General features: G+C 50.2%; 2 protein-coding genes across 11 annotated transcripts; one reads left to right on the forward strand and one right to left on the reverse strand.

Moving 5' to 3' along the window:
• Nucleotides 1-1050: 1050 nt before the first annotated feature.
• On the reverse strand, nt 1051-24954 carry MFSD13A (major facilitator superfamily domain containing 13A). Of its 10 annotated transcripts, none has more exons than XM_043475573.1 (10): nt 24823-24941; nt 12094-12260; nt 6566-6808; nt 6070-6152; nt 5407-5859; nt 5157-5280; nt 4054-4150; nt 3312-3483; nt 3034-3227; nt 1051-1844 (listed from the first exon to the last, which is right to left on the reverse strand). In XM_043475573.1, exons 3-10 carry the CDS (start codon nt 6731-6733, stop codon nt 1582-1584), a joined length of 1554 nt encoding a protein of 517 aa, XP_043331508.1. In that variant the 5' UTR covers nt 6734-6808; nt 12094-12260; nt 24823-24941; the 3' UTR covers nt 1051-1581. The 10 variants fall into 10 exon arrangements, with proteins under 10 accessions (XP_043331508.1, XP_043331506.1, XP_043331504.1 ...); XM_043475571.1 differs by lacking the exon at nt 24823-24941 and adding an exon at nt 15059-15455 and having other exon boundaries at nt 12114-12260; XM_043475569.1 differs by lacking the exon at nt 24823-24941 and adding an exon at nt 15059-15455.
• On the forward strand, nt 23665-25070 carry C8H10orf95 (chromosome 8 C10orf95 homolog). The gene is made up of 2 exons (XM_043475581.1): nt 23665-24011; nt 24273-25070. Exon 2 carries the CDS (start codon nt 24331-24333, stop codon nt 24982-24984), a length of 654 nt encoding a protein of 217 aa, XP_043331516.1. The 5' UTR covers nt 23665-24011; nt 24273-24330; the 3' UTR covers nt 24985-25070.
• Nucleotides 25071-26129: the final 1059 nt, after the last annotated feature.

A 26129-nucleotide genomic window follows, 5' to 3' on the forward strand; every position in this document is an offset into this window, starting at 1 on the left:
CTAGAGGTCACTGTTGCACCAGCCAGACCTTCACCCAAGTCCCAGCCTGTCAGGTGGATGCAAAGATGCTGTTGACAAAGCCCAAAGACCAGTCAGGAACTGAGAGTCCATGCCCTGTACACATGCCCAAGCCCATGGATGAGACTCCACCTGCAATAAGAGGCCAGCTCTTCACATCTTTAAAGTCAGAAGTTTATTAAAACGCAGTTCCCAGGGTCTATGCGCAGATATTCTGATTAATCACTTCTCCATTTTAAACCTGTATACTTGAGCAGTTAGGGGTGGGAATTGCTAGGCACTTTACAAGTGTTAACCATTTGATTCTCGCAACAGCTGTAAAATGCAAGTATGTTTGTTACTTACTTTACAGATGATGAAATAGAGCCACAGAGAGATTATGTAATTTCTCCCAAATCTGCCCTTTGTTAGCTAGAATTTGAACCTAGGCAATATAGCACTAGACTACATTCTTAACCGTGATGCAGACCTTCAAATAACCATTGGTCTAGGGCAGTGGTTCCCAATTAAGGCCAGTTTGCCTCTCAGGACACATTTGGCAATGTCTGGAGGTGCTTGGTTGTCATGACTGGGGAGAGACGCTACTGACATCTAGTAGGCAGAGACCATCCACAATAAAGAACTCCCCAGCCCCAAATGTCTGTAGAGCCCAGACTGAGAAACGCTGGCCTAAAGCCAAGGTTTCTAGTCCCAGTCACACGGTAAAGAAAAAAAAAAAGTCATCTTTGGAAGATCCCAGCGACTCCAAGGTTAAGGATCTCTAGCCTAGAAGTGGCCACTCCTTGCCCACTACCTCCAGCAGTGGTACATGGGAAACGCACTGGGGCTACGACCACAGGCCTGAAAGCTGTTTGGCTCCCAGGGGCCCATGAGGCCACTGGTCTGCAGGCTCTCCCCACTACCTCAGTGAACCTGATGCAGCGTCCCCCTCCACCCTACCCCACTCATTTCTGAAAATGTTCTCAGGCTGCTCTTATTAAGGAATCCTGTTCTCCAACCCACCACTCCCATACACAGCATAGACTTCAGTAATGGAAATAGAAATGACTGGCTTTAATCAGTCTGTGATGAGATGAGCCTCATTGAGAGGTCATTTGGGGTTCCGGGGTGCCCTGCAGCAGCTGGAGTGTGCTACTCCAGGTGTGGCTGAAGCAGAGAATTCTGAGAGAAACCACTGTAGGACTCCCAGTCCTGACCAGGCAAAAGTGGTTCCGGAGCCCACACAGGGCGCTAGCCCTGGCCAGGTAGGAGGAATGGCCTCCATACCCATAGCAATCCCATGTGACCACAGGGCAGGCCCCACCCTTCTCAGTCCTCTTCTTCCTTCTGCCCTAGAGGAGGAAGCAGGTCCCTGAGCGCACACATGGCCCAGCCTTTGCCCAAGCTGGGCCAGACAGCCATGCAGAAACTTAGACCCCAGTGACACTCCAGCTCAGCCCCAAGTGCTCCCACTCTGCCATCTGTCCTCCAGGCAGGACCCCAGGGAGGCGGAAGAGCAGGACACAGGGCTGGCCCCCCCAGGGCTACAGGTAGTGTCCTCAACAGGGTGGCTTTGCACTCCCCTCACACCACCTTAACGTCCAGGGTTTGGGCCCGTGACAGGTTCTGGCGCTGGGCTTTGACCATGTGCAGGCGTCTCCCATGCAGCGTGAACTGGGACCAGGTGAAGAGCTGCAGCAGAGCACAGGTGATGGGCACCAGCACCAGCAGGTAGAAGCAGCCCTGGCGGAGTGTGGGGGCCTGTGCCGGGGGTGGAGCCGGGGGCTCTGGCCAGGGCTGAGCACTCCCCACAGGGGCCAGGGGGGGCTGCTGGAAGAGATCATGACCTAGGACAAGACAGCCCACAGAAAGAACAGGTCAGTCCTGGCCTCCAAAGTCCACAGTGCCTCATCTCAGATGTCACATGGACACGTCCAAACCCCAACTCTCAATTCCACACCCGAACTTGCTTCTCCCCTGTTCTTCCTTGCAGAATGACACCACTATCCCCCCAATTACCAAATTCTTCCTAGAGTCCTCAATTAGCTTCACCACTCCCCAAGAGCCAATCCTTTACCTCCCCCAACTCCAAAACACAGCCCAAACCAAACACTTCTTTTCAGCCCCCAGCACCACCTGCTCCAAGCCTCCATCACTTTTGCCACAGCCTCCCTACAGTCCACTCTCCAAAGAGCACAGCAAACTTTAAAAAAATGTAAATCAGACTAGGCCATTGCCCTACTTAAAACCTTCCCAAGAGCTGCACTGAGAATAAAATCCAAACCCTGCCCTGATTTACAGAGCTCCTCTTCACTTTTTCAGCCTCACCTCTAAACCACTCCTGAGCTTCCCCGGTGGTACAGTGGTAAAGAACCCATCTGCCAGTGCAGGAGATGCAAGAGACTGGGGTTTGATCCCTGGGTTGGGAAGATCCCCCAGAGGAGGAAATGTCAACCCAAACCATTCCTGATAACCTGGGCTCATGTACTTTCTTTTCTGCCTGTCTGTGATTTGCTGAGATCTGTCCAGACTAAATCCTCACCCTTCAGTTCACATCCCGGGGGCCATCTCCTCAGAGTCCTTCCAGACCACACAGAGTAGCTTCTTAGCCACAATGATACTTTTACCAGTGCACTTATCTCTGCCTGCTCTTCTCTTGTTTAGGTGTATAGTGCCGACCCCACCCCACACCAACACAGAATATAAGCTCCATGACGGCAAAGACCTTATCTGTCTTATTTTGTTCTCTCTCTCCCTAGAGGCACCTAGAATAGCACCTGGCAGAGAAGGTATCTCATATATATTTGCTGAATGAATGAATGAACTACTGAAAGAATGGAACCCAGCTCCTCTGCCCACATAGGGACAGGCAGACGAGGGGTGGCAGCCAGGGGCAGCCCAGGCCCAGACTCTGCCGTGGCTAGTTGTCATTCTCTCTGCTTCACTGGGACCCAGGTCCCAGGCTCATCAGCTGCTACACCAGGTATGCTGTGCCCCCTGGAGCCTCGAGCACCATGCCAGCCCCTGGGCCCTCACCTGTGTAGAAGCAGAGCAGCCAGGTGCCCAGCAGCGGAGCGAAGGTCTGGCCTGGCTTGGTCACCAGGGCCACCATGCCAAAGAGAAGCGCCGAGGCTGCCTGCTTGCGGTGATTGAGCACCAGGTCCTCGTCCACCAGGTCCGTGACCACCAAGGTCAACAGCTTACAGGTGCCCTCAGTGAAGACACGGTTGCTGCCGGCGAGAGAGAATGGATGAGAATGAAGGAGGAGGGGGGACGGGACACAGGTGAGGGGGCGAGGGAGGGGCAGGCCCTACCTGGCAATGAAGAGGCAGAGCAGGCCGGGGTGGTCGGGGCCGGCCAACAGCATAAGCAGGCTCAGGCCCAGCTTGAGCAGGAAGAGCCCCCGCACCACGGCGTAGACACCCCAGCGCCGGCACAGGGGCAGGAAGTAGAGGTTGTTGAGGTGGGGAGCGACGTAGGAGATGCCTGGGGAAGGGAACGCAGCCTGTCAAGGGGCGCTGCCACAACCTCCACAAGTGCCCACATTCTAACCATCAGAAATCAAAGTTTGCATTGATTCAACACTAACGAGGTCCAGGCGCTGTGCTAAGAGTTTCCACATCCTTTTATTTAGCCCTCGAAGCCCTTTAAGGTGAGTACTATCTCTACTTTACAGATAAATGGAGACCCAAAGAGATTAAATAAAACACACCCAAGACCACACAGGGAAGCAGCACAGTCAAGCACGTTCCCAGGCCAGTCAGGAGAGTTGTCGGCCCTTGTGAACGAGCTACTGCGCCGCATTACCGCTAGGTGGCGTAACTACCAAGAGGACCACCATGAGGGCAACCCTACCCACTCAAACTCACAGAAGCGCCCTCCCTCCCTCTGGAAAACAGAGTGCGGCTGGGGGTGGGGGCTGGAGGTGCAGCCCCAGTGCAGACTCTGCCCTCTGCCACCTGGGCCCCAGCTGGGAGGTGGCTGTATCTGCAGTCAGTCTAGGGGTTCTGGGGTGCAAGCCTCTGTCCTTCCGGCCAGCACAAGGTACCCACTCACCCAATAGGAAGGAGCCCGTGGAGAGGGAGATGTGGTCTGACAACAGATGCTCCAGGAAGAGGGGAAAGAAGTTGCTGTTGAAGTGGCAGTGAAAGACCTGCAACCAATAGGGACACTAAGGAGGCTGGGGAGGCGGGGTGAAGGTGAGCCAGGAACAGAGGGAAAACCAACAGGGGTGGCGGGGGGGAGGCAGCAGCAGAAGCCAGAGCAGCCTCTAGTCCCATGTCCTTCAACATGGAACATACCAGGACAAAACCTAAAACCAAATTCCTATGCTTATCTATAAAAGCCAGAAGGAATGATAACATCACCATTAAAACAACTAAAAGCTTTCTCTTGTAGAACTTATCAATGCTAAAACAAGCTTAAAAACAATTTGTTTCTAAATTTCGCTGGCTTATATACTACATGTGTTCTAGGTCTGGCCTGTGGTGTTTTAAAGAGAGTCCTCAGGGACTTCCCTGGTGTTCCAGTGATTAAGACTCTATGTCCAATGCAGGGGGTGTGGTTTTGATCCCTGGTTGGGGAACTAAGATCTCACATACCCTGCAAAAATACAATTATACTAAAGTGTTCTAAGCATCATGTGTGCTTAGTCGCTCAGTCGTGTCTGACTCTTTGGGACCCCATGAACTATAACCCATCAGGCTCCTCTGTCCATGGAATTTTCCAGGCAAAAATACTGGAGTGGGTTGCCATTTCCTACTCCAGGGGATCTTCCTGACCCAGGGATTGAACCCACGTCTCCTGTGTCTCCTGCATTGCAGGCACATCCTTTACCCACTGAGCCATCAGGGAAGCCCACATATGCCCCACAGAGTGGCCAAAAAAAAGTCCCCAAGGGAGCACCTCTCTCCTATTCTCACGTTGCAGGTGAGAACATGGCTGCCCCAAAAGAGCAAGACGGGCCTAAGATCACACAAGGAGTTAGGAGCTCAGATGCAGGGAGAATCCAGGTCTCTAACTACCCAACTTATATTCCTGCCATTCAGCCGCTCAGCCGTCCTCAGGCAAGACCAGAACTGATTTCCCAGCTTCTAGGAAGGCGGTTCCCTTGAGTGAGGCATTTGCAGCCATCCTACGAATGGGCATTGTTCCCATACCTGCACCAGATCCATGCCCACAAACCACAGGAAGTTCCGGTGGCGTGCCAGCTGCTGGAGGTACTGGCCCAAGGTGATGCTACCCACATCCTCGCCGCCCACAAGCAGCTCTTCTTCACACAGGCTATGGGGCAGAGGGGAATCAAGAACAGCTTAGGCTGGGCCAGAGCCATCCCCCACCCCAGGCAGCCATCCATCAGCCAGGAGCCCCAGCATGGCAGTCAAGCCCAGCAGAGTGCTGGCCACTCACCCGCCATTCACAGCCATGGCTGGGCACCCCGGCTCCCTGCCGGCCGCCTCAACCCGCCGCCTCAGCAGCCGTGCGGCCCCCACAAAACCCAGCCCGGAGCCAGTGGCCAGCGCCAGGCAGAAGGCGCGGAAGGAAGAAAAGTCCTCTTTGTTCCAGAAGGCGTAGGAGGCAAAGACAGACAGGGAGCCGGCTGCACTGAAGAGGGAGCAGTAGAAGTTGAGGTGGGTGCGGTCGTGGGCTGAGAGGGCCAGGTCGGCCAGCAAGGCATGATGGTGCAGGTCTACGAGCGTCAGGAAGCCGTCGTAGAGGCACAGGCACAGCAAGAACTGAAGCCCAGCAGGCGCCCAGGGCACCCAGAATGCCAGGAACGACAGAGCCAGCAGCGGCCCGTGCCAGCCCAGTGCCCGCACACGTGCCAGCACCACAGCCCTTGAGGAGAGCCCAGTGCCTGACCTGCCGGGGAGAGAGGGGGCCGTTGGGAGATGCCCTGGCAGCCCTGGCAGGCCCCACTCCCCGCCTGAACTCGGGAAATGAGAAGGCCCAGCCAACGGCTGGCAGTGGTCTCCCTTTCTTTCCCCACCCCACATACAGGCAGTGATCCTCCAGCTCTGGGGAGGGGGAGGTGGGCGAGGACCAGTCCTGAGCCATCCCCGGGAAACAAACCGGGGTTGGGAGCTGAGGAACCGACGGTCACTCAGCCAGCCGAAGAGGGGGTCGTTGAGACTGTTCCAGAGCAGAAACACCGTCTGTGGGCAGAGGGGAGACGGGCAGGTGGGCTCCAGGCGGCCTCCTCTCCAGGGCTTTCCCCACCCCAGCCTGCTCGCCACCCCTCAGAGATGATGCCAGCTCTCCTGCCTGCAAACCTGTGCTCAGGTCAGTCCCTCTGCCATAACCCATAGCCACTGCCCCCATCAAACTCCCACCATCCAGGGCACCACTGATAAATACACGTGAATGTATTATAAATGCATACAGTGCCTGGCTCGCAGGACAGAGGATGGGAGAGTTGGCATAATCCCCACTGAGAGCCTCCAGCTCTACCTATTCTTGCTGAATCTTGGTGGACAAGCCAGCTTACCCTCTGCTCCTGGATGGGTGGGACGCTGCCCTGCCATCTGCCTGGCTCCCACCCCGGCTGACTGCCCCAGTGCTGGCCTACCTCTCCAACCCAGAATGCAGCTTTGTCGATCTTGTACACGGAGACAAAGGTGTCCACGTAGTAAAGCAGGAACACGTTGTGCAGGACAGAGACAAAGAGGGCCAGGGAGCCATAGACCACAGCCGTGGGCAGGCCCAGCAGCCAGGCCCAAGGCCCACCCAGCCTCATGGCGGCCGGCCCAGCCTCAGCCCCAGGAGCACCAAGGCACGCTCATGGCCATGGGCAGTCTGGCCATACTTGTTCCTGGAGAAGAAGGAGCCAGTTAGCTGCAGGGATCAGAGCCAGCCCGGCTCCTAACCCCAGATCTCTGAGTCATCTCACTGGGAGAAAGTTTGCACATGAAACAAAACTAGGGAATCACCAATGGGAATCACCAGCTAAAACAATGCTGGACTACATACCACTGCTAGGGAGTAAAAGGAAACTGATAAAGGCGTGGGAAGAGAAGGCAGCCAGCCAGCAAGTGCAGAGTCAGGTCGCATGCTAGGACATCTTCTTTCATCCATACTCTAACCTGACAGCCCTGGGCCTGGGCACATACTGTGCCTACAGTAGAATCTCGGGCAAGCTAGTTAACCCCAGCCTCAGTTTTCTGTTCTGTAAAAGGGAAAAGTGGATGATCATGGCTACTCAGAGGAATAAAAGGATTAAATGAGGTAACTCACAGAAAGTGCTCAATAAATGGTGGTGGTATCATTATCATCTTTATAAAACCCATCAAAAGTTTACAGCACTGTTACAATATAATAGGAGAGCAACCCCAAGCTCAGAGATGGTTAAGTCATTTGCCCAAGGTCACACAGCATAAAAGTAGCATATTTGAACCCTGGCCTATCTGGCTCCAAAGCCTTTTTTTGCCACTTGACCTCCCAAATAGGATTACTGTGGGCTGCTGGGTAGAATGGAGAGACCTGCTGTGATGTCAGGTTTCACAGGGATATAAGAGTGATAAGATATGATAAGAGTCCACAACTGCCCATGCACTTTGATTCCAGAAACCCCACCTCAAGGAACTAACCCCAAGTAAACATGTATAGAGTTGTTCATGGCAGCAACATCTAAAAACAGCCAAAAGTTGGACACAGCCCAGGAACACAACAAAGGGACTGGCTCAACAAACCTGATGCTCTCCACAAAGGTCAAATACGTGGGCAGTGTCAACACACGGGGAGAGAAACTCAAGGACATGTTACATGAAAGAGAACAAAGGACAACACACGTGCCTGCTTTGGACCAGGCCAGCTCATGCAGAGACCAGCAGGCTAGGCTGACCATGGGTTTAAGAGGAAATAAAACTCCAATTCTTATTACAGCAGTGCTTCTCATACTGTAATGTGCTTCCACGTCACCTGGGGACTTGGTTCAAATGTAGATTTTTAACTCCGCAGGTGTGGAGTGGAATCCGAGATTCTGCATTTCTAACAGGCTCCCAGGGGGCACCGATGCTTCTGGGCCATGACCACACTTTAAGCAGCCAGGCATTAAGTCTATCTGTCTCTTTTTTTAGATTCCAAGTTGTTGTTCTCTTTTCAGAAAAATAATCCCATGTGTGCTTGTCTGATCCCCGCCCCCAACCCCGCCAGAGGGAAGCTATGGGGGCTTTCTTCTCTTGAACACCCTGTAGCTAGTTGAATTAGCCCCAAAGAGATAGGTTCAAGTCCTAACCCCCAGCACCTGTGAGGGTGATCTTATTTGGAAAGAGCTTTACAGATGTAACCACGTTAAGGTGAGGTCTGAATTGAGGTGAGCCCTAACCTAAGGACTGCTGTCCTCATAAGGAGAGTGCAATCTGGACACAGACACAGAGAAAGGGAAAACAGCCATGTGAAGATGAAGGCAGAAATCTGAGTGATGCAGCCATGAGCCAGAGAACACAAAGAATTGCAGGTAGCACAAGACGGCCAGTCAGAGGCAAGGAAGGATGCTTTCCTAGAGGCTCCCTCCAGAGGGCACATGACCCTGCTGGTGCCCCGATGCTGGATTTCCACCCTCCAGGAACCGTGAGGTTGTTTTAAGCTACCTAGTTTGTGGCAATTTGTTTTGGCAGCCCTAAAACTTATGCACCTCCTCAGAGGCTATCTCCTCTTGAAGCCCTCATGACCCAAGCCTACCCACAGGCCTCATTTACATGTCCGCATGCTTGCACACACATATGCAGAACAGAAACTCCTGTTTCCCCATTAGAGTCAGGCCCTGGAGAACCAACACAGGCCCAGTCCCTAAGTGGTGACTTGCCCCCCACAGGCCCCATTCTTGCCCCATGAGTCCCCAGGGCTCTGCTTCCATGCCCAGCCTTCAAGGGCCTCTATAGTCCAGCCTCTTCCGGCCAGTCCAGCCCAGCTTCCCATGGACCTTCAAGCCTCCATCTTCTCTGGCTAGGCCTTTGTTCTCAAGGCCACCTGATAGCAGAAGCGTCCTCCCCATCTCTTCGTCTCCATCTCACCCATCCCTCAGGTGCCATGGCCATTAGACCTCCAACTCCTCGTCCCTCACTGTGCCTCCAGCCCTGCACACACTCTCTTGCCTGCCTGCACTCCAACCTGACAGTGGAGTTAGCCAGCATGGGGCCTGTGTCCTCACCCTCTACCTCCATCTCTGGACTCAGCCCCCCTTGCTGTGGTAGTGACTGGCTGGGGAGATAGAGGCTCTGCGGGGAGAACAAGGAGGGACTCTCACGGGGTCTCTCTTGGGCTCCCTGGAAGCTGAGGTGGTCACTCAAGAGGTCAGTATGCAGCCTCCCACCCCCATGCCAGCTTTGTGCCAGTCCACATGTTAGTGATGGAGGGAGGAGGAGGAGTGGCCAAAACTACCTGAATGCATGCGTGCTAAGTCACCTCAGTTGTGCCTGACTCATGAGATCCTTTGGACTGTAGCCTGCCAGGTTCCTCTGTCCATGGGGATTCTCCAGGCAAGAATACTGGAGAGGGTTGCCATGCCCTCCTCCAGGGGAATCTTCCCAACCCAGGGATTGAACCTGCATCTCTTACAACTCCTGCATTGGCAGGCGGGTTCTTTACCACTAGCACCATCTGGGAAGCCCGAACTTCCTGAAAGCAGCTAAGTCTGTGAGAATTTCTCCCTGGCCAAAAGGATCCTGCCTTGTCTGAAAGCAGGACGATATCCATGGGGCCTTTAAGCCCCTGAGAAAGTATTTGGTGGGAAACATTTTTTTCCCCACAGCCTTAATGAGGTATAACTGACATACAGTAATCTTCACAATGGAGAGATCTCTGGTGGCCTAGGGGTTAGGACTCCAGGCTTTCACTGTCGTGGCCTGGTTTCAATCCCTGACTGGAGAACTGAGATCCTGCAAGCCACGTGGTACAGCCAAAAAAAAAAAAAAAGAGAATGGAAAAAAGAACCCTTCCCTAGATAATAATAATCTGCACATATTCAAAGTGTATAGTCTGATCAGTTTTGGCATGTGTATGCCTGTGAAACTGTCACAGTTGAGATCAGGAATATATCCATCACCCTGAAAGTTTCCTTGGCACTTTCCCAAGCAATGTAGTGGAAAGAAGGCACAAGTGGAGGTCTCCAAAGGCCCAACTCTACTATTTCCTACCCATGTGACCTGTAGCAATTTGGTTAACCCCTCCATGCCTGTTTCCTGAATTGCACAATGAAGCCAACCTTCCTAAGGCTAGGGTCAGCAGTCAGTGAGAAGATACCTCGACACAGTGAGCATAGTAAGTGCAGTGAGCACCGGAACTTCACAGACTATCACTATCAAGCCTCCCAGACCATCCATATCCACCACACCAGGATGAGGTGGGGATTAATCTAAAGGTGCTTTGCGCCTATAAAGCGCAATGTATGCTTCTGCTTTTACCCTTAACTCAGATCACCTCCTCTGACTCCCCAGGGCCTTTCAGAACTCCCCTCCCTCACCTTGAAAGCCTTTGTCCAAAGAGAGTGAAGCCTCCTGGCACCCCTACCCAGATGTCCAGTGACCTGCCCTGGTTACTGGAGAAGGTGGACTCTATAGGTCCCCAGCCGCCAGCTCCCTGCACCCACACTGGGACAACAGTAGAGGAAAACCTCGAAGTGTGGTGAGATGGAAAAAGTATGACTTTTGCCATCAGAAGAGCCTGGTTTTAAATCTCAACTGCACTTCCTACTAACTGCACCCACAGGTAAGGTCTGAGCCTGTCTGAACCTTGGTTTCCTCACCTACAAAATGAAAGTAACAGTGCTTATCTTTACAGGAATGCAGGGAGGATTGACTGGTTTGATCTCCTTGCAGTCCAAAGAACTCTCTGGAGTCTTCTCCAGTAATACAATTTGAAAGTATCAATTCTAGTCAATCCTAAAGGAAATAAACCCTGAATATCTATTGGAAGGACTGATTCTAAAGCTTCAATACTTTGGCAACCTGATGCCAAGAGCTGACTCATTGATAAAGACCCTGATGCTGGGCAAGACTAAGGACAGGAGAAGGAGGCAAGAGAGGATGAGATGGTTGGATAACATCACAGGCTCAATGGACATGAGTTTGAGCAAACTCCGGGAGATAGTGAAGGACAGGGAAGCCTGGCGTGCTCAGTCCATGGGGTCGAAAAGAGTTGGACATGACTTAGTGACTGATCACCAACAAACAAAGGGAGTATTAGTAAGTCCCAGAGCACTGACAGAAATATGCCGAGAAACTGGCTTTTTCTTAGGCTCACTTAGATCAGAGTAAGAGCAGGGGAATATGCAGGTAATCAGGTCCTTCATGTGGCAAGGGAGTTTGAGGGGGAAAAAAAGCACAAGAGGCAAAGTTAGAGGAGGAGGGCCTGCAAGAAGCAGGAGCATATTCAATGTTCAGGGGTACCAGAGACAAACCCATAAACCATGGACTAGATCTAGAGGCAAAGCACCCTGCCCAGGTAAGCCTTTGCCCAGGAAAGAGAGCTGCGGGAGGAGCATGCGGGGTCACTCAGTGGTTTCTATTCCAGATTGTAATGCTCCATCAGTAACTTCTTCCTCTGCTAGCCCTCCCCACCTGTTGGTGGTTTAGTTGCTAAGTTGTTTCTGACTCTTGCAGCCCCATAGACTAGAGTCCACCAAGCTCCTCTGTTCATGGGATTTCCCAGGCAAGAGTACTGGAACGGGTTGCCACTTCCTTCTCCATGAGATCTTCCAGACCCAGGGATCAAACATGGGTCTCCTGCATTGCAGGCAGATTCTTTACCAATTGAGCCACCAGGGAAGTCCCACCTGTTAGGGAAATTAGATAAACAGTCCTGTTTAGGCTTCAGAGACAAGGCAGACCAGATCTCTGACCTTGCTTCTAACCTGCCTGGATACTGCCCTGACTATCTGCTGTAAGTGGAAGTCTTGTGGCACCATAGATAAGATAGGGGACAAATCTTGAAATTGTTGAGCCCATGGAGAGGCCCTGACCAACCATGTCCCAGGCTTAACAACATTCCAAGTTTTACACCACAAAACAAACAGCATTAACATAAAACCAGAGCTGCTTTTGCTATAGACTGATGATGATATCAGTCTGCACCCAGGGATTATGAGCGGGAACTCCGAACCTCAACTTTTGAAGTCTCACCCACGGAAGTGGACGCCATGCCTGGGACCTTTTCCCAACCGGGACTCCAGATGCGCTGTGTCATGGGACTTCCCAACGCTGTCTCAGTCTGGATGTTGGTCAAAATTCAACTTGGTGATGTATCCTCTGCTGGTTTTTTTCTCATTTCTTTTAATGTTAGTATATCAAAAGTAAGTTAGATAACTCTCTAATAAATACTGGTATTATTTATTCATATATAACAAGAGGCTTATTTTGTTAACAAATCCTTTGAACCTGAGATGAAAATGAAAAATTTCCACAAAACACCACCCCCAATCCACCCCCCCAGAGAGCAACAGCCCTGCCTCTCTTGGGAAGGAATAGCTTGGGGCCCACACCAGCCTAGCTGTATAAGGTGACTGAGATATCCTGTAACCTGCAACCAACTCCACCCTCACCTTGACACCAGGAGAGCCTGCTGGAGGCCCCACAGCCCATCCCCCACAACGAGGGCAGGTATGGCCCCAGTTGTGCGGCCTTGAGCCAGCCACTCCCTCCCTCGGGGCCTCAGTTTCCTCATCTATAAAGTGGGGATCTAAGCCAACCTCTGAGATTGCTGTGGGGCTGAAATGCATAAAGGTATATAAAGCACCAAGCCTAGTGCCTGGCATTTAGAAGACCCTCAGTAAGATGTAACTATTCTTTTTCTTTTCCACTTCTCTGAAGTTTGGCTTTAGGAGCTTTAAAGGATTTCAGTCCCTGTCTTCTGGCAAATCCAGGATTGAAGTTGTCTTTTCAATATGAAACATTGATGCTTCTCATTGCCTGGCATATCCTACCATCTTTCAAATTCTGTTTTGAATGCCACCTCCAACCTTAGTTCATGCTGTTCCTTTCACCTAAAACACTCTAGATGTAACTACATACCAGTTCTCAGGCATATAAGATATGCCTGGTTTTGACAGCTATCATCATGTATCCTTATAACTTGTTACTATTCCTATCCTTATCTTGTAAGTAAGGAAACCAAGGCTCTGAAGGATAAGTAACTGGCCCCAAACCACAGAGCTATTAAGTGCTAGAGCCAAGATTCAAAACAGATGTTTTTGAGCAAAGAAAAAAGGAAAAACCCTTATCATTTCTCACATCACTTTGCCCATCACCCACCACAATCATTATCATATCCTGCTTATCTGAGAAAGGGCCAGTTCAGTGGCACAAACCTTCTCAAGAACACCATGTTAGATGTTCTCTCCTTTTTTCAGATCCCTTGGCTGAATCCTCTGTATCAGGATCCAAAGGTCTCCCAAACCCTCCTCCAGCCCCCAAGCTCCTTATGGGCGGGGCCAGGTCAGACCTACCCCTGATTTCTACCTCTAGCCTCCACCAGGCTCCTTCACCACATATTGGCTTTTTAATTAATACCCAGTGGGTCAATTTGCCCCTAAAAGGCTCATATGGACATCCCCAGCCCAAGAGGGAAAAAAGAGCCATAGGAGGGGTGAGACCCCCAGATCCCACTGTCCCTCTCAACTCTGCTTGATGTAGAAGCAGAGGCAACCTGGGAAAGCCTGATATGAAACATGGACAGCAAGGCCACAGGTGAACAAAGAGGAACATGTTAATAACAAAATGTAACATTTATTAAGCTTTCACCATGTGCTAAGGAAAACTGATACAATATGGAAAGCAGGCTCAGGACAGAGAGACATCAGATTAGGAAGGGCTTGGAAACCACACACAAGATACTCTCCTGAGGACAACAGAAAGGGGGGTGGGGGCCACTGGGGGTGGCCAGGTGACAGAAAAAGATTTTTAGAAGGATCCCCCCGAATCTTTCAAAATTGCTCCCCTCTTCACCCCATCGGGCTCCTGGGAAATAACTAGAAAAACATAGAAACAAGAGTAGCTCCCTGATCTTTGAACCAGCCTATGGTGGGTAGGGGGCTGATAAACTTGGTAGAGGAAACAGAGAGTGCCAGACAGGGCCCCCTGGGGTGAGGGGCTTCAGAAGGACTAGAGACTGTATGAGAAGCAATTAGTATGGAGGGAAAAAAATCTACTAGAAAGCATTATTTGGAGTTGGGAGCCCTGGGTCAAGTCTGAACCTTATCACCAACTAGCTTATTCCTACATCTGCAAAGCAGGAGAAAAATTCCATTCCCTGTCTGTCCCCAGGGGGTATTACATGAATTTTAAAGATATAAAACCCTATGCAAATATTAAGGGTGTCCTTTTTTCAACAAGGTGACCTTTGAATTGTCTGCTGAGTTTCCTCTTTCACATCCCCTTTGTCCCCCTGTTGAGTCTTCCCACAACCTCTGGCAGGGCTGTTGGGGAGGCTCACCCTGGAAGGGTGCCCACTTTCCATGCAGTGACTAATGGGCCCATCCTCTTTCTTAGGCTAGAAGTCAATTTCACCCTATTGGGAGTTGGGACCATTTTCTTGGAGGGTCAGTAACTTCACCCCAAGACCACCCACCCCTTCCAAACCACAGAGGAGTCTGGGATCAACCATGGTGCTGAATCCTGTGGCGGTTCCCCAGTCTGTCTGCACGTTAAAATCACCTGAGGAGCTGCTCAATCATACCAAGGCCCAAGCCTCACTCCCGACCAATTAAATAAATTGGAATCTCTAGAGATGGGACCCAGCATCGGTGTTCTTTTAAAGCTCCGCTATAGGTTCTACTGCATCACCAGGGTTAAAGGCCATTATGTTAATGAAATGGATCCTGGCCCGAAGCAGCTGGCGACTCTAGGGAGTCCCCTCTGCAAGAATTCCATCCTTACCTCTTGAGCCCAAGCTTTTCCTACCCAAGCACTTTCTCAGCCCACAACCAGATCACCTCAGGAACCCCGAAAGGCAGCCCCGAGCACTCCCAGAGCAGACAGCACCCCCGTCCCCCTCGGTGCGTCCTTCGTGTCTGACTGGCCCCCAGTCCGGCCCGCCGCCCGCCAGCCCCGGCCGCCGGACAGCCGCTCACCGCAATTGTGGCACGCGAAGCCTAATCCCAAGGCTGCCGGGAGCCAGGTGACAGTCAGTGCGCCTGCGCGCGGGCCGCGGGTAGCTTCTCCAGCCTCTTCTTCCGCCCCTACCCAGCGATTGGCTCCGCGCGGCTCCTGGGACCGCAGTTTAGGCAGGTGCTGGAGCCCGAGGCTGCCGCCGCCATATTTGTTATGGGCCTTTGCCCTTAGGGATCAAGCAGAGGATGTGCACGCTAGCAAAAAACGGGGCAGGTTGCCTGAATTCCTGACTCTCACCTCCACGAAGCCTTAATGTCACTTCAGTTCAAGTAAACTGTTTTTCTGAGAGCTTCCCGTCCTCTCCACCCTCCTTCCTTACTATTAATTCGGAGAATCAAGAGAGCTCAGTGCCTTCCTTCAAGCCTTGTGATGTGACTGGATGCACAGCTGAGACAGATGAGGAGAGGACGGGGGCACGACCTGGGACTCCCTGCAGCTGGACTGTGAGCCAAGAGTGGACACGCCCACCTCGAGTTGCTGTGGACACCAGGATTCAGGTCACACGCACCAGACCCTGAGAGAGCAACCAAGCGGCCCTGCCTCCTTATACTGTTAATAGTAAAATATGGGCTTCCCCCGGTGGCGCTAGCGGTAAAGGACCCGTCTGCCAATGCGGAAGACTGAAGACACGCGGGTTCGATCCCTGGGTGGGGAAGGTTCCCTGAAGGAGGGCATGACAACCCACTCCAGTCTTCTTGTCTGGAGAACCCCATGAACCTGGTGGGCTACAGTTCATGGGGTCTCACAGAGTTGGACACAAGTGAAGTGACTTAGCACGCATGCACACAATAGTAAACTATAAGGCTATTGAGCTCTTAGAATGTGCCCTGTGCTGTGTTAAACACTCTATATGCATTATCTTGTTGAGTCCTTGCTGGGAGCCAACACACGAGACCCTACCCCTAACAAGGCCATGAGGGAGAAAACCTGACGGGCAAGGCGGATCAGGTTTTCAGGGGCTTCGAAAAGGCCAGCTCACAAGATCCCACCCATGACAAGGTCACGAGGAGAAAGCCTGACAGGCAAGGCAGATCAGGTTTTCAGGGATTTCGAAAAGCTGCCCCCGGCGCTCACCTTAAAGATGATTTCTGTCTTTCTGATGCCTGCCTCAATGGACTACTCCCTAATTTCTGTGACACAGGCAGAAGGCCTTCCCCGATCTCTTCCCAAATAAGAATCAATTTAGAACTTTAATCAATAAGTTTCCCAGGTGGTGGTATTTTATGAGATTATCCAGGGTGAAAGGAGTGTTTTAATTTAAACTCCTTTGCTGGTAGTTTGTTAGCCAAATGCATTTATACCCTTGGTCCTAATATGCATGGTTGCTTATAATATCCTAATCATAAAATAGCATAAAGAACCTGATTATATAAAAGCCCTAATAGACATAGAGCCTTTTTAAGGGGTAAAGGAGTCCTATTAGAAAACATAAGAAAAATTATTCTATAGGTGGTTATTGGGTTGAGATTTGCTTGCTGTGTTTTGCTTTTAATGTGCTAAGGTAGTGTTATAGAAACCATTGTTAATACAGTTTAAGATCTAGAGAAATAAGAACTTAGCCCTAGTGTGGTAACAATGAGATGGTTGTTAATTGTCAGCCAGGAGTGCTAGGCAGAGGCTGCCTCACTGAAGCCGCAGAGTCTGTATGGGGTAAACTTCTTAGATAAATGCAACTGACAACTTTTGCAGAAGGATTAATTTTTGTGTTAACAAGGATATAATTCTACTCTGTACTATTTCCCTGAGACTGCTACCATTCAGTTAAGGTCACCATAAAAACGGAAAACAGGTTTACATTCACCTGACCTGCATAAAATGTTAATGGCCCCAAGGCCAGAAGATCATGTGCTAAGAATTACTATAGAATTAGAAAGCAAAAAACATCCTGCTTTTCCTAAAAAACAAAATGATGTAATACTAATCCTGTGTAATCATGAGTAAGCATCTTGTACCTTGAAAACGTTCTGTGAAAAGGTATAAAACCGGTTGTCAAAAAGTAAAACACAGACTTGGCCCTATCAAGGCTGGTCTCACGTGTCTTCTCTCTCTCTCTCTCTCTCTCTCTCTCTCTCTCTCTCTCTCCGACGCTGTTCATCCTGAGGGTATCCCATGGATCCTGCCGAGGCTGGACCCCGGCAAGTCATCACATTGTCATCCCTGGGAGGTAGGTCCTATTATCCCATTTTACAGATGAGGAAACTGAGGTGGGGAGAGATTCAATGACTTTCACACAGCAAGCAAGCGACCCAGACAAGCTGAAACACAGGTCTCCTGACTCTTACGAGTCTTTCCTCTTCCTACCCCTTCCCAGGCCCTGAAAGTCAAGTTTTGTTTTGCCCAGTCTAATCCAGTGAAGATGTCCCATGTCTTCTCTCAATAGGCCTGTAATCCTAGTTAGGTTTCTAGGCAGTCAGACAGCACAGACTCCAGTCCTGCTGTTTCCCTACCCTGGGATAAGGGGCAATGATCATGACTTTTGACTTCTGGGGGACTTGGGACTCAGTTCCCTGGCTCCACCACCTCTTTTACAGGAACTGTCATTTTGTGAGTCTGTTTTACTCCTTAGATTTTGTGGGCATTAAATGAGAAATAGGGGTGTAAGAGTTCTGTTGTCAACAGGAATATTATCCTTATCCTCCATCCTGACAACCTGGGTGGCACCCATTGCAAAGGGCACACCTGTTGTAAACAGTCCAGCACAAGAGCCTAAGTGTCCAGTGGTAAAGTCTCTTCACCCAGTTCCTGGAGAGCCCCAGAGGCCCCATGAACCTTGCCCCCAGTGTCCATCTCCCACCAGTCTGTCTCATTTTCCTCCTCCCCAATCCTGCCCTTCAGACCCTCTTCTTACCGCCTATATCCTCCCCCCTTGGCCACACAGGCATCATCTCTCTTCTAAAGACTTCAAGCAATTGCTGAAACCCCTTGTGTTCTAGAAAGCCCTCATTACTAGAAGGAAGACTTCCATTTCTCTCCCATTGCTACCCGTTATCCCTGTCTATGCTCTCCTGGCTGTGAGAATAGAAGGCAGGCAACCCGGCATTCGGTATGGAGTCTGATACATTAGGTCCTCCGTAAATTGACTAAAGGAGTCTTTCTGGCATTCCATCTCTGGAATGCATGCACCTTTATTTCAGAGCAACCCTGAATCTTGGCTTAGCCCTCCCTGGGTATCCAGTGGGGGAACAGAAAAATGGGCTGAGCTGCCAAGGGGTGAGAACTACATATGGTCTTACAGAGAAGGCTTTGGTCTCTGTATTGCACTTAATGCCCCATAGTTACACTTGGTGTTCCCTCAGCCTCTTATTTTATAGACAGTGTAACCAGTTACCCTTTACAAGCACCAGGCTTGTGATTATATCTGATTTCCTTCCCAGTTGTCAAGCACAGAGATAACTGGGAGGGGACATGTGGTACAACTGAAGATCACGTCGCCTTCTCTCAAGTTCTATCAAAGTCCTTGGATTGTGGGAAAGAGACACACACTTTCCCTGAAATTCTTTCCTCCCTTGGCTTCCAACCTCTTTCTTCTGGGTTCCACCATAGTCTCCTCCCACCTAACAACTCCTCAGGCCCCTTCCTTGGGGCACATTTTTCCACGGCTTTCTTAGAGAGAGGGTACACCATATTTCCACTTTCAATACTCTTTTCATGTATTCACTTAAACTCATCAGGCCATACACTATATGGGGTAAGAGGGACTTCAAAACCAAGACTGCCTGTTGATGGGAATATAAACTCATTCAGGCACTATGGAAAACCGTATAGAGGTTTCTCAAAAAACTAAGAATAGAACTACCATATGATCCAGCAATTCCTTTCTGGATATTTATTTGAAAAAAATGAAAACACTAACTTGCAAAGATACATGTACCCCAATGTTCATAGCAGCATTATTTACAATTGCCAAGATGTGGAAGCAACCTAAAGTGAAAGTGAAGTTGCTCAGTCGTGTCCGACTCTTTGCGACCCATGGACTAATGTAGCCCACCAGGTTCCTCCATCCATGGGATTCTCCAGGCAAGAATACTGGAGTGGGTTGCCATTTCCTTTTCCAGGGGATCTTCCCGACCCAGGGATCAAACCCAGGTCTCCCGCATTGCAGGCAGATGCTTTAACCTCTAAGCTACCAGGGAAGCCCATATATATATATATACATATATATGTATATATATATATATATGCTGTGTGCTCGGTCACTCAGTCGTGTTTGACTCTTTGTGACCCTTTGCACTGTAGCCTGTGGGCTCCTCTGTCCATGGGATTTTGCAGGCAAGAATACTGGAGTGGGTTGTCATTTCCTTCTCTAGGGGATCTTCCTGACCCAGGGATTGAATTCCGGTCTCCTGTGTCTCCTGCATTACAGGCAGATTCTTTATCCATTGAGCTGTTGGGAAAGTCCCGGTACACACACATACACACACAATGGAATACTACTCAGACATAAAAAAAGAATGAAATATTGCCATTTGCAACAACAAGGATGGACTTTGAACGTATCATACTAAGTGAAATAAGTCAAAGACAAATACTGTATGATTTAATTTATATGTGGAATCTAAAAATAAAACAAACGTGCATATACAAAAAAAGAAAGACTCAGATATACAGAACAAATTACCAGTGGGGAGAAGGAAAAGGGGAAGGGCAAGATAGGGGTAAGAGATAAGAGGTACAAACTACTATATATAAAATGAATAAGCTACAAGAATATATAGTACAACACAGGACATAGAGTCAAATATAATAACTATAAGTGGAATATAACCTTTAAAAATTGTGAATTGCTATTTGTACACCTGAAATTTACAATATTATACATAAACTATACCTCAATTGCCCTCAAAAGGCATAAGTGGAACCCAACAAATTGGCATCCATGATGACACAGTGTATATGTAATATGGGCCAGGGTAGCAGCAGCGGCTTTGGTAACTTCACTTACTACCTTTCCTTCATGACCAACCCACCTCCTATCTCCAGCCTGAATATAAAACTGCTGCTAGATAGTCTTCTCCAAATGTCCCACCAGAACTCAGCACTGTCTCAACTTCTGTCACCCCCTCATGTTTCTTATCTCCAGGATCACCTTGACTACCCATCCAGGTGACCAAGCTAAAAACATGTGCATCCACCTTTACCCATCCAGGCAGTTGATTCACCTGGAGTCAAGTCCAGGTGAATCTGCTCCCGTGTCTTTTTCATTCCCTGCTCTTGTTCTGGTTGTCAGTTTTCCTAAACTAGGATGTGAACCTCCTCCAAGACTGGCTTCCAATCTTCCTCTCCCCAGTCCATCCTCTACTTTGCCTGAAAAAGAGCCTTTGATCATGGGGATCACTGATCAAACACTACTCAGGTTGTTGTATTTTTAATTTTTTCATAAATTCTGGGGGAAAAACACTCAGGGTGTATTGTTGATGCAAACAACAGAAGACCCCACTCCACAGTATAATAAACATTTAATCTTCCAAAGGCTAACATGATGGTGCTTTGGTATAATCTTTTAAATGCCCATTTCATTGTGTCTTTTGCAGTTAAGTTTATATGAAGTAAACAAAACTGGTTACATATACAAAAAAAGACTCCATTCAAACTAGATTAAGCAGGAAAGGAATTTATTGCGGGGTGAGGAGAGGGAAGTCGGATAAAGCTGATCAAATATACAGACTTCCAATTATAAGATAATATATACTAGGGAGGTAAAGTACAACACGGTGACCAAAGTTAACACTGCTCTATGGTATATCTGAAAGTTGTTAAGAGAGTAGACCCTAAGAGTTCTCATCAGAAGGAAAATAAAATTTTTTTCTATCTATATGAGATGATGGATGTTGACCAACTCTATGTGGTAATCATTTCACAATAAATGTAAGTCAAATCATTATGCTCTATACCTTAAACTTTTAAACTTATACAGTGCTGTATACCAACTATATCCTAAAAAACTGGTGGGGGTGGGGGGAGGAATTTAATGGCTCACATAACTTCAAAGTCCAGGATTCAAATGATGTCATCAGGACTCAATTTCTCCCTCTGACCTTTGGTTCCGCTTCTTCTGCGATTCCATGCTGAGACAGCATCGCCTTTGGACCCAGAACTGCATTCTTCCAGATTTCAGTCCAGGGGAGAGAGCCCTTCCCTCCACACAGTAAGAGAACAGAGCCCTGGGCTTGGCTCCCATTGGCCCAAATTGAGTCACATGGCTAGCCTAAACTAGTTACTATGGCCAAAGGGATGACAGTGATGATTGGTCTAGCCCTAAATCACCTAGGTAATTTAAGGATGGGCTAGAACCAACTCCCCCAGAACCACTTTCCCAAGAGTAGATAAGGTGTGGAGCCCTAAAAATCTGGAGGCTGTTACTGGAATCAGGGTGAATGAATGCTAAGAAACTTGGCCTGGTTCTTTTTTTCTAATTTTTCCTTAAAACCACCCACTGCCCCAGAGCAGCAGAGGTCTTCAGCAAGCCTGTCAGAACATTAAAACACAGGCTTCTCATTGTCCCAGGCTTCAACTTGAACTTGGTCTCACACTCTCATCTCCCACTCAGGGTGACCAGATCCCCATGAGGGAGAAAGGGGCAAAGTTAAAAATAGAGTGGGGAGGTATATTATTTTCCACTAATGGTCTAACAAATTACCACAGACTTAGAGGCTTTAAACAATACAAATGTATTATCTTACAGTTCTGGAGACTGGAAATCTGTCTCATTAACTAAAATCAAGGACTTCCCTGGTGGCTCAGATGGTAAAGCGTATGTCTACAATGTGGGAGACCTGGGTTCGATCCCTGGGTTGGGAAGATTCCTTGGAGAAGGAAATGGCAACCCACTCAAGTACTCTTGCCTAGAAAATCCATGGACGGAGGTGCCTGGTGCAGGCTACTGTCCATGGGGTCGCAAAGAGTTGGACATGACTGAGTGACTTCACTAAAACTAATCCTAACTAAAATCAAGGTATTGGCAGAATTGCATTCCTTTCTGGAGGGTCTAGGGAAGAATCCATTTCCTTGTCTTTTCCTGCTTTGGGGCTGCCTTCATTCCTTGGCTCACGAGGCTCATGACCCTCTTTCATCTTCAAAGCCAGCAATAGCTGATTGACTCTCTCTAGTATCACATATTCTGACTCTTGAGTCTCCATCTTCCACATTTGACTCCTGTAATTACACTGGGCCAACTGAGATAATCCAGGATAACCTCTCTATTTTAAGGACTTCTAACTAACAATGTTAATACCATCTGCAACCTTAATTCCCCCTTGCCATGTAATATAACATATTAATGAGTCCCCAGGGATTAAGCCATGGACATCATGGGGGTGGGAGGCCTCCCCCAACAAAGACCACTATGTCCTGGGACCAGTTCTTTTTTTGGCCACACAGCATGAGAGATCTTAGTTCTCCAACCAGGGATCAAACCTGTGCCCCCTGCATTGGAAGCACAGGGAATCTTAACCACTGGACCACCAGGAAGTCCCTGGGACCAGTTCTTAAAGAGGACAGAGGGGGAGGCTCCCTTCTTGGAGCTGTTGGATAGGGAGTGTTAGGTAGATAAACTAAACCAGTCCGAGCTGCTGCTGTCACTAGGCCAATGGCCTGAATTAGACTTGAAAGAGTGGCGCAGTCAGGAATAAACATGACATCACCAGGCTGAGTGTGGGAGAACTTCCCAGAGGGTAGCTGGACTCTGAGGGATGCTGAAAATCTATGAGAAACTGTGGGGGTTGGTGGTAATACTGCTTAGATCAACAGAGGAGGAAGGAAAGTATGATGGCCTGGCAGCCCAGCAACTAGGAGAGGGTATCCATTTTAACCATCCAGCAACTATGACCCACTCCACTGGGGAAGAGAGGTGGGAGGGCATGACCTGCAGCCAATGGGGACTGGAGCTCAGATAGTCCTCACCCCATGTGAATGAAGCAACCTTTCTGGCTTCACCCAGGTTGCTTCTGGGCTTTGGCATCAGTTAGACTGAGTTCAAATCCCACAGTGCCAATTACAGACTGTGAGAAGATGGGAAAGTGGCCTAAATTCCTGAGTCTCTGGTTCCTTAATCTATTCCATGAGAATGATATCACCATGTTCTTCATGTGGCTAATGAGAATTAGAAGTTCTCTGAAAAAAAGTTATAAGCTCTTATGTAACATTCTAGAGGGGAGGATAGTCAGATAGTGGGAAAGCAGACCCAGCATAGATTGGTGATTATGCTATTACTGACAGCACAAGTCTTGAGAATTTTGCCCTTAACATAACTAGCTGTGTGAGTCTGGACAAGATATTTACACAAGCCCCAGTCATAGAAAACATTCATTGTATACCAAATCTGAGGCAAGCAGCTTCTTGCTATGTAAGGTGGGGAAACTATTAATACCTAATTTCTAGGGTTGCTGTAAACTTGAAGTTAGATGCTCATAAGCAACTTGAACGAGGATGAGATGGTTGGATGGCATTGCCGACTCAACGGACATGAGTCTGAGCAAATTCCCGGGGATGGTGAAAGACAGGGGTGCTGCAGTCCACGGGGTCTCAGAGAGTTGAACACGACTGAACCACGAAGCAACTTGATTCAGTGCCTCGTGAGGAGGAGCTTAACTCAAATGTTAGGATAACTCAATCCATCTGACTGGGAAAACGGGATGTGGATAACAGAGAGCTAACCTAATTGCAAAGGGCACTGGGATGCCCTCACGGATGTTGTGTCTAAGTTGGGGCCAGCATGATTCCAGCAGGTTCACTCAGTGTAAACACAGGCTGGCAAGGTCAAGGTGTTTCCCTTTGCCTGGAAACCAGGAGGTGTGGCCGAGTCAGGGCATGAAGAACAGCAGATCAACTGAAAAGTGGTGGAGAGGAGCCCTGCTCCTGGATCTCTCTGGTTCCTCCAAATGCTGGGGGCCAGCTCCCCGAGGCTAAAGGAGACAAGTGAGTGGGGGGCTACCTGGAAGAGCATTTCAGGGCTGGGGGCTTCAAACGGCCTTGAGTCCTTCCTGCCTGCTGGGACCCTGGGCTTTGGGGCCAGCCCTAGGACAAGAGGTGACCTGGTAGCCAAACTTCTCAGTAAGAGTTCCCCTAAGCCAGGGGCACAATCGCAGGGGCTCCTGCTGTGAACCATGACCTGCGTTACTAGGCACCAGGGTCGGCGGTGGACGTGAGAACAAAGCGCATCCACCTCCCTTACTCCAGGTCTGGACCAGGCAGGACAAGGCCCCAGGAACCACGCCGGCCGCCTGAACTTCAGACCATGTACGCATACTACTGCCGAGAGCCTGGGGAGGACGTCTGGCCTCTACTGCAGCACCTCACCTACACCTACCAGCCCGCCCCTCTGCTGCTGCCCCCTATTCAAGCCCATAACTTCTGCAGCCGGCCCTGGGACCTGTGCGCCGGCGAGTGGGCTGCTCCGCGGGAATACCACTGCTTCCACGCCACCGGCGCGCCCCTGGAGGTCGCGCCGCCCTTTTGGGCCTTCCCGCCAGCCTACGCCGCGGCCCTGCGCCCGCCGTTCCCCGCGCCCGGCTACCTGGGGCCATCGCTGCAGGCGCCCGCGGCCACCGGGCGGGCGGCGGTCGAGAGCGGGGCGCAGTGGCCCGAAGGCGGCACCCTGCGGGCCGAGCTGCGGTGGGGCTGCATAGAGCGCGCACTCGGGCCGCGCCTCGAGCTGCCCGACTCGGTTCGCCGGGAGCTACGCCGCACGTACGGCACATACCCGCGCACCAACGTGCGCGTCACCTACCGCGGCGGCGAGTTCCTGCTCCAGGGCGCGCCGCGCCTGCGAGAGCCCGAGTACCGCGTCAAGAGGGGAGTTTTGCGGCCGCCGGCCAGCAGCGACAGCGGGGACGACAGTCCCGCAGGGGAAGCTTTGGAGCGCGGCCGCCGGAACAAGAGGAAGGCTTGAGCTGAGGGCGCGCGAGGTCCGGCGGCAGGCGACGGTGAGCACGCGCGCCGCTCTCCTGCCGCCGCAGCTATGCGCTGGGGCTGGGTGCACCTGTTACCTGTATTTTTGCCTTTTTTTTTTTTTTAAACCGCCTCCGGCTTGCTGCTCTTCCTTGATTTCAGGTTTTGGCAGGATGGCCGGGCTAGGGCGAAAAGGGATCATAGAGATCTCTGAGTGGGTGTCCTGTTACTCCTTCCTTCTCCTTGGACTTGGAAAGCCTGAGCGTGTGGTGGAGGAAGGGCCTGGACCCTTTGTTTCCTCCCTGCCCAACCTCCTCCCCGTGAACCCTGCCCTGCAATGAGCCCCCACGTGCCCTTTTTCGTTTCTTCTCTCCAGCAAATCTCCCCTAACTCCCCAAGCTGCTGCTAAGTCACTTCAGTCGTGTCCGACTCTGTGCGACCCCATTGACAGCCCACCAGGCTCCACCGTTCCTGGGATTCTCCAGGCAAGAACACTGGAGTGGGTTGCCATTTCCTTCTCCAATGCATGAAAGTGAAAAGTGAAAGTGAAGTCGCTCAGTCGTGTCTGACTCTGTGCGACCCCATAGACAGCAGCCTACCAGGCTCCCCCATCCATGGGATTTTCCAGGCAAGAGTACTGGAGTGGGTTGCCATTGCCTTCTCCGAACTCCCCAAGCTGAGGGCCCACTTATTCCCAGCTTGTAAAGAAAAGTAAATGACTGAAGTCAGGTGTAGGCTTTAAGATTGTTTTTATGTTTGGGGGTGGGGGTGGGGTTTCTTCATCTGTGTAATGTGAGCTTTACTTCCCTTTTTGAGGTACAAGGTGTCAGGGATAAGAGTGGGAAACGTGTCCTTCCTCACTTGCTGGGCCGCACTTTCCCTTAACCAGCTCCCTTCCAGTGCAAGAGGACTCTCTCCTAGGTCCTGAGGCCCACCACACATAGAGAGATTCTGAGGGCATCAGGTATTTTGTTGAGGTGTGGCTGGCAAGCATGGCTGAGAAAGGGTTTAGATTTAGGATTTAGATTTAGGGTTGGCTCTGACATGAGTTTGGGTAAACTCCAGGAGTTGGTGATGGACAGGGAGGCCTGGCATGCTGCAGTCCATAGGGTTGCAAAGGGTCGGACCTACTGAACTGAACTGACT

Source organism: Cervus canadensis, chromosome 8 (genome assembly GCF_019320065.1).
Source record: "Cervus canadensis isolate Bull #8, Minnesota chromosome 8, ASM1932006v1, whole genome shotgun sequence".
Lineage (NCBI taxonomy): Eukaryota > Metazoa > Chordata > Mammalia > Artiodactyla > Cervidae > Cervus > Cervus canadensis.

Bases quoted from the DNA above. Each gene is read 5' to 3' on its own strand.
- MFSD13A (XM_043475575.1), bottom strand. From the start codon at position 6,733: ATGAGGCTGGGTGGGCCTTGGGCCTGGCTGCTGGGCCTGCCCACGGCT. The intron at 5,281-5,406 runs GTGAGTGGCCAG...TCTGCCCCATAG, and splicing joins GCCATGGCTGTGAATGGCGG to CCTGTGTGAAGAAGAGCTGC. The intron at 3,484-4,053 runs GTGAGTGGGTAC...TCCCTTCCCCAG, and splicing joins CACGGGCTCCTTCCTATTGG to GCATCTCCTACGTCGCTCCC.
- C8H10orf95 (XM_043475581.1), top strand. From the start codon at position 24,331: ATGTACGCATACTACTGCCGAGAGCCTGGGGAGGACGTCTGGCCTCTA.